The sequence below is a fragment of the Perkinsus marinus genome, assembly GCF_000006405.1.
Source record: "Perkinsus marinus ATCC 50983 genomic scaffold scf_1104296941592, whole genome shotgun sequence".
NCBI classification, from domain to species: Eukaryota; Perkinsozoa; order Perkinsida; family Perkinsidae; genus Perkinsus; species Perkinsus marinus.
In genome coordinates, this window is record NW_003212465.1 from 55,668 (window position 1) to 63,486 (window position 7,819).

Here is a 7,819-nt window from a genome sequence, read left to right on the forward strand (position 1 = left end):
ATAGCCGCAGAGGTGGGAACCGCTCTCGTGGAAAGGACGTTATCCTACAAGTGATACAGTAGCGGTGGATGTGGTATCATCGATCACTCACTGCTCCTTCAGAATAGCGGAATCCCCCATAGTTGGCTCGAGCAGAGCTCTCGAAACCAGGCCCCCGAGAAGGACTCGATGCTGGGGTAACAGGTAGAGGGGGAACCTACATACGGCCATCGAAAAAGCGACGTAAGCTGAGACCAGTGAGGGATAATATGCACATGGCCAACTACAGCTGTTAGTAGGAATAATTTGGGAAGTTATCGTTGGTTTCTTTACACTTCTACACGAAATCGTGAATGGATTTTCATAATATAGTGAGAAAACTGACGAGCTCACTTGAAAGAACCAAGCATATATTCCCACACTGGCTAAGACTCAAGAAAATGAGAAAGGACCTAATCTAAGAAGTATCTCCGTCTCGGAACTCACCTCAGGCTTTGGTTCATGTTCCACTATGTACTCCTTAGGCCACGTGAGGTACCTCAACCCCTCCGACCCGTCAGCAGCGATTTCTATGGTAGCACTCAGAGGATTCACACCATGCTTGCTTTTGCACTGAGTCGTTTCTGGTACTGCAACCTGTCAAATGAGTTGAATGCCTTCCTAAATCACCCGAGTGCATCTCACCTCTCGAGTAGGGAAGCCCATGAAGGTATTCAGGTTCACCGCGTCACCAGCCTCTGTACATGAGACTGTCACTTCACCAGCAGCGCACTCCAAGCTGAATCGATATATAGCAGTTGTCGTGCCCTTCTTCACAATCACAACCGGAGGCGTCGTGCTAGTCGACTTGCAAACCACCGGAGTGTCCTCACTTCCAAACTGAGGGAGACAACACTCACAAATCGTCATTGACAGCAGAGTAACGTTAAGAGCGAATCGTGTTGAAACTAAATACAGTTAACCAACCTACTCAACTACCTAACAACAGTGCGTGCCAATTTAGTATGCAAATGTGAAGAAAATGATCGTTTTGCCAGCGCGAGATGCCATAATGGGAAAGTTTGTCTCCACCACAGCTTCAAACGATTATGTTTCTCACAGTACATGTTCATAGCAATGCTTACATTCTATCTGCGAAGTATCAGAACGATTATCATTAATCTCGAGAAAAACACTCATTTTTAACATTTACATATCAAATGGGCACGAACTGTGATATATTTAGTTATATTATAATCACAATACGAACTCGAACGCCCTTCATCTCCATCACTCTGAAGATAAGCGTCTGCCATGCCTACTTGCATCATCTTCGCTTTGGTGGCCAAGTCCATGAGCACTACGCTGATACTCTCATATTCCTCCCTACCCACTGGCTTCACTTTGCAGGAATCGTACTTCGACCCATCGAGACCGATCTGATAGCGATGGTCCCGGGTTCAATTCCCACCACGGTCCTTTTTAATAATTTAAAAGCTACTCAGATCGCCTTAAGCTGGAAAGCTATTCCCACCTACCGCTGCACTCCCATCGAAACCTCCCCAGTTCTCGGCGAATTCCACAGCGCTGGTATCATCGCACTGGACCAACACTTCCGACTGAACTCCACTGCACTTAGTCATCATATTGATAGAATCTCCATTGACCACAAGTGGTCTCTTTACACCATAATAACAGTCGTATGTAGTAGTAGTCTGAAAACACAACAAACATCAGCTTTCTCGTGTTTACTGTTGGAGGAACATATGTTCGCTTCCCTCAGCTGAGCTGAAGAGTTTACATTCGAATTCGGGTAGAAGTGTACAGAAAGTGTTCTTAGTTCTTTGAAGTTTAAAACTTCATTCCGAAGTTTCTGCGAAAATTGGTAAGAAAATTCCTCATAGTTTCCACATTTTCACCAACACACGTAGTTGATCATGTGAATATTCTCCCACACTGCTGAGCTCACCTTCAGGAATCTGCCCGAGACTTTGCCGTCAATAGCAGCAGTTATCCAGGCCTCAGTCAAAGCCCCTCCATTCAAGTTCTCCACATCCCTACAGTGTCCAACCACCGATCCATCTATCATGATCTGTTCACACAAGCACTAGAAATATAACTGATATGAAGCCAATGCCTCACCCTAGGGTCCGGGTGTTCACCCCACCGAGCAGCTATCCTCAGCATAGTTCCAACACTATCAAGTCCACCACACGAGATCTCCTCCTTAGAGTGTCCACAAGCCGTTATAATGTATATCCTGTCCCCTCTAAAGACCAAGTCCGGTACTGGTGTACTACACACAGCATCGCCCTGAAAGTAACATAGGCTATCGATAATAAACTACGGCAAAGACCCACCCAACGTCTCGGTGTTCCCTGCCACTTGCCGTCCATGCCAACATCGTAGGTCAAATCGTCCAGTACTTGTCCATTGGGTAGATCGTCACACTGCAGTAGTAACTCACTGCTCACCCGAACCTGATCATAGACGAGTCGCCAAACCTCTCATTCAATCGCGGACTGTCACCTCTTGTTTCGGGTACTTCCCCCACTGGAAAGCCATAGTCACCGCACTGCCAGCATCATCACATCTCAAAATAACTCCGTCCTTTCCTCCACAGTCAACCTTCACGTGGTACTCATCAACCAGATCCATATCCTCAGGAGCGTCCACCACAGCACCACACTCTATCGGAGACTCCATCGAAGCGAACTGACAAGCAAGCCATCCCTCCCAAATGCGACCAATTCTCTCCTACTATCAAATATCGTGTTTCATCATCATAGTAAGCTCCAGTGAGCTCAACCTCTCGATCGCCTATCAAGCCCTGCTTACAGCTCTCTATCACCTCAGTCGGCAGCGCCACCTAAATCAGTAATATACATCCTAATGATAACAATAGAATTAGGAATAGGAATATATATCTACACTCATTGAGATCATGATATCAACTTTTAATGCAATCTTTATAATTCATTTTTCCTCCCTAATATTATACACATAATAGGAATAATCTTATTCCTCGAAATTTCGGAATATGATAAGTCTAATATTTATAAAGGTAGTATAACTATTGATAAAAACAATGACCGTATAACATCCAATTGTCACCATAAGATAAAATATAGTAAATTTATAATATAAGTATATATAAACAACATACATACGTCCTTCAACATCGACCCCAAATGAGAACCTACTCCTGCTTTCTCCATATCCCCCCATCCGTGAGCAAAGAGCTGTGCCCATTCAAGCCCATCACAGGTAACCATGGTGACACTATCCCTCCTAGGACCACAGTCCGCTGTCACCACATACCCATTGCTAGCATCCATCATGATAGGCAGTGTCACCGCGTTACACTCTAGAGGATCCTTGGCGTCATACTAAGAGAAACAACATGGACCCATACGATCACTATAAAAGGTCAAGTCGAGCGCACACTGGAGTTTCAAGACCGTGATATGAAAAATATATTTCACGACTACTGCATATCCGCAGCATATTTCACCAGTTCACGTAAAACAAGTGAAACTCCACTGTACTCATAAATCAGCCACTCACCGGTAGTTCTCGCTGGTCCACGAGCCTAGATGCTCCCACAGGCCCTCCACAGTGCTCCATGATCGGGTCGTCTATCCTCACCTAGAATTCAGAGAATTCACAGACTTCTGATATACCAGTACACTCACCCTAGCATCAGTATTCCCAAGCCACCACTTCGACAGGAACAACGTCGTCGCCACATCCCCACAGTCTAGATGATCGTAGACGATACACTCCGTATCTTGGCATTCAGTTCGCGTTGGTTTGAACTCGAGTTCAATCCAGAAATGCCATTCTCTATACACAGGATCCTCATCGCTGTCGACCACCTCCCGTTTTAACACCTAACACATAGTTCTTCATCAATACCACACAACCGTGTAGGGGGAATATATGTTCGCTTCCCCCAGCTGAGCTCAGAGAGGTTCCTCACTAATTATACGAATTAGGGTAGAAATGTTCGGAAACCAACAAAAATCTCCTCAAAATTCTCCCATACATGTAGCTGACCATGTGCATATTTTCCCACACAGTTCACACTCACTCGCTCAGGCGATCCACTGGGTCTCCTTCTAGTGCTGTTAAGTGGTATAGGCTCTCCATCCGAGTCCTCTCCCGAGGCTATCATAGGCTCCCACGACGAAGGCCACGTCTAACACACGTCGACTACCATGCACGCTGCCCTGTCCAGATTCCCACCATCATCCGCGCTCCTACTTTACCATCAGCGTCGATGTCAACAGAGGCTCCCAAAGGGGACATACCACTCGACTTAGCCTTACACTTCTTCACTTCTCGTACCGTAATCTGAGTAAATCGTCATCATTCCCCCCCCCCCCCCCCACACCACGGCTCCTACCTCCCTAGTTTGATAGCCGAAGAAGGTAGAAATGTCCACAGCGTTACCAGGCAGACTACAGGTAATGCCAACACGGTTATCACAAGGGACGTGGAGAAGATATAAACCAACATCATCATCATCATCTACCACCAAGACCGGCGGCCCACTTGGACTCCCACAAGTCTCATGACTTCTGTCTGGGAACTGCAAACGGGAAAAACAAAAAAATTTTTTTCCTCAGAAATTCAAATCAGCGACAGAACGCGCGACGAAAATGCCAAAGTGGTCGGCCGACGCCAGCTTGAGATCCATAACGACGGCTCGTCGACCTTCCATAGCTCACGAAAGGTACTTCAAAAACAACCCTTCTACTACTACTTGAACGAGGAAACAATAGATCCAAGAACTTCTCAAGTTGTGGTATTATATTTTCTTAATACGACCAGTAATAAATATAATTATCGTATATTAATACATATGAATTTGCATGCCCGTGCATATACCAGGTCTTGGCCTTTCAAAGCTGCCGAGTTCGCAGCCATACTCCTATACTGGCTACTTCCTCCTAGTGAACTATACCAAAGTTATTTATATAGTGAGAATATATACAATCAAAAAATACTCATCGACGGAGCGTAACTCACCACAACATTCCTGTCATGAGTGTCGATATTATAAGTAATACTCCCGATTGGCTTTCGTGCACTATCATCTTCTACTTCGACCGCACAGGACGAGTACAGAGCCGGATCTAATACCACCTAAAAGAAACACATTACTACCACTTCACCACGAAAGCAATACACATTCCCTATGTTCACCATGAAAACAACCTTCCGGTTCCACCAAAAAATAACAAATTCCAACTCGTCGTACTAAGCCCAAGTACTCACCACCGGGTTGTCCCATCCTCCCCAGTTCTTTGCGAACTCCCGTGCAGCTCCAAAGTCGCCACCGTCACAGCTCACAACCACAGCGCCTTCCTTCCCTGCACACTGCGTCGTCACCTTAACACTGTCACCCGATAGTGTCATTGCACTCTTCACACCGTAATCGCACTGGATAGCCTCTGCAGTCTGAAACACCAATAGCAGTAACGGTGTCAATCACTAAATCATCAAAATCACTATGCGACCGAACATAACTATTTGAGGAATATATCTACACTTTTTTCAGCCAACCTCGAAAAGGTTTTACACTTCCAAAAGCAGACTCGGTACAAGTGTACAGAAACCAACAAGAAATTTCCCACAATTTTCACATAGTCACCAACACACGTAATCAACCATGTGCATATTTTCCCTCCACACTACTCCTACCTGCCCTCAGTACTGTGGCTACTCACACGGCCCGAACCCCCCTCGTTTTCTCACCCATAAGAATCTCTCAATATGCGACCCGTCACTGTTCACACGTAACCAAGCCGACTCCACTATATCCTCATCACCAGCGTTAGTCAGCAGTCCCTTGCACTGCTCCATCACCTTTTTACTGATTATTATCTACATACCACACCATCTGGAATTCCTCCATAATTTCACCACCACTCCCCCTACCTTAGGATTCGGGTTTTCGCCCCATCTAGTGACAATCCTCATAGTTTCCTTTATGCCCTCCAGCCCTCCACAGCTCATCTCCAAAACCTCCGCTCCACACGTCGTCCTCACCAAAATTTCATCACCAATGAACTTCAAGTCAGGCACTGGGGTAGCGCAAGTAAGCCCTTTTTGTTCAGTGACCTAACCCGGCAATCAGCGTTGAAGGGAAAAATGTTCGCCTTCCTCAGCTGAGCTCAGGAGTGCCTTCACTAACTATAGAAGTCTACATACTAATCCAAGTAGAAAAATACAGTAATCTCCCAAAATTTCCCTATAATTTTCATACTGTCACCGACACATGTAGTTAACCATGTGCATATTTTCCCACACCATGCAGGAACATATAAATTTTGAATTCTCAACGTATGGCTAGGAACACATTCTTCAATCAGTTTTCCTTGTCAATGTCATGATCACAATGTGAACATTCCCCCCTAGGGGGGCGCGTTATCTCTCACTAAGTGATCTCACTACTCACCCAAGCTCTAGTCGTCCCCTTCCACTGCCCATCCTCAGCCACTTCATAAACCAGAGCCTTCGTACCCGACGGAACAGTGCATTTGACCAGAAGTGACTTGTCAATTTGAATCTGATCGCCTCCTCCTTACCATTCTATAGTAAAGTCTCACCTCAGAATTCGAATAAGAACCCCATAACCGAGCCAACTTCACAGCAGCCCCCGGTTCAGTGCACTTAACAACTGCGTCCCTTTCACCACATTTAGTGATAATATGATATTCTCCCAGCAAATCCATATCTATAGGGGCTTCGGCTACCTCAGAACATACTATGGGAGTCTTCGATGAGGATATCTGAGCGCCTCAGTGTGGTGAAATCCACACATGGTCAACCACATGTGTTGATCACAATATGAAAACTCTAATAAATCTATACACTCGCAATTCGTATTAAACTCCTATAATTAGTGAGTAAATTTTTCAACTCAGCTGAGGAAAGCGAACATATACTACTCCCCCTATATCAACCCACCATGATAGTCCTTTGCCTCGTAGCAGGATCATAAGCAGCGCCCAGCAATTTACTTGTCGATTCCCCGACGCTCACCACCGAGCATTTCTTGATAATATCAGCCGAAATGGATATCTGCAACACGTGTAATAAAAAAAATGAATTTAATAAAAGATTTCAAAATTTCTTCAATGGAGTTTCACGACCGTGATATGAAAAACATATTTCATAAACTGCTGCATATCACCGCGAATATCGCGTTTCACAATACGTATCACGCCATTTCACGTAAAACAGGTGAAACTCCAATAAAAATGTAAATGAATACACTCCCAGCAGGGGTGACACCCACATCAGAAATCTCTGTGTCACCCCATCCCAGCGCGAAGTCCTCAGCCGTTTTCTTCGCACTACACCCAATCTTCGTACTCTTTCCTCCACACTGACTCGAGAACACATACCTAGGGGCAACCTCAACAACAATGGTAACCTTAGTACTCACCTGCCATTCACCCACATCATGTGTGGCTCCACTGCTTCACATGAAGTCGACTTGCCAGTGGAAGTCTGAGCAGGAGAATTATCTCATCTATTGATAAGTGTACATAAAAAGGATACAAAAATTGATGAAATCTATGCATGTGAATTCATTTCCGTACATCAACCAGGTCTTAGCCATTCACTTAAAGCTGCTGAGCTCACAGCCATACTACTGTTTGCCTGCTAGAGGATCTCCGCTCCAAAAGTAGATTATGTGTGGCTATACACCGTGCAGTGGCGTAATACTCTATGAAAATTGTACGACGTGTATGATTTTCCGCGACACCGATAACACAATTTTTCATCCACTCTGCGGAGTGATTGCAAAACATTCGTTTTCATATCACGGGTGAAACTCCATTGT

General features: G+C 45.1%; 1 protein-coding gene across 1 annotated transcript in view; it reads right to left on the reverse strand.

The window, feature by feature from the left end:
* Window positions 1-7,434, reverse strand: part of Pmar_PMAR001295 (hypothetical protein) — a gene marked incomplete at both ends in the record, with an annotated part of 10,530 nt that extends 3,096 nt beyond the window's left edge. The window contains 25 exons of the mRNA XM_002781777.1: window positions 92-196; window positions 466-615; window positions 664-858; window positions 1,281-1,397; window positions 1,497-1,673; window positions 1,928-2,050; window positions 2,101-2,271; window positions 2,319-2,438; window positions 2,488-2,673; window positions 2,720-2,827; window positions 3,162-3,347; window positions 3,526-3,606; window positions 3,654-3,851; window positions 4,052-4,159; window positions 4,225-4,314; window positions 4,367-4,552; window positions 4,993-5,109; window positions 5,242-5,424; window positions 5,722-5,850; window positions 5,905-6,087; window positions 6,425-6,535; window positions 6,576-6,758; window positions 6,937-7,050; window positions 7,268-7,376; window positions 7,418-7,434. Of these exons, the coding sequence (XP_002781823.1) occupies window positions 92-196; window positions 466-615; window positions 664-858; window positions 1,281-1,397; window positions 1,497-1,673; window positions 1,928-2,050; window positions 2,101-2,271; window positions 2,319-2,438; window positions 2,488-2,673; window positions 2,720-2,827; window positions 3,162-3,347; window positions 3,526-3,606; window positions 3,654-3,851; window positions 4,052-4,159; window positions 4,225-4,314; window positions 4,367-4,552; window positions 4,993-5,109; window positions 5,242-5,424; window positions 5,722-5,850; window positions 5,905-6,087; window positions 6,425-6,535; window positions 6,576-6,758; window positions 6,937-7,050; window positions 7,268-7,376; window positions 7,418-7,434 (3,447 nt within the window). The remainder of the gene's footprint in view (window positions 1-91; window positions 197-465; window positions 616-663; window positions 859-1,280; window positions 1,398-1,496; window positions 1,674-1,927; window positions 2,051-2,100; window positions 2,272-2,318; window positions 2,439-2,487; window positions 2,674-2,719; window positions 2,828-3,161; window positions 3,348-3,525; window positions 3,607-3,653; window positions 3,852-4,051; window positions 4,160-4,224; window positions 4,315-4,366; window positions 4,553-4,992; window positions 5,110-5,241; window positions 5,425-5,721; window positions 5,851-5,904; window positions 6,088-6,424; window positions 6,536-6,575; window positions 6,759-6,936; window positions 7,051-7,267; window positions 7,377-7,417) is intronic.
* Window positions 7,435-7,819: the final 385 nt, after the last annotated feature.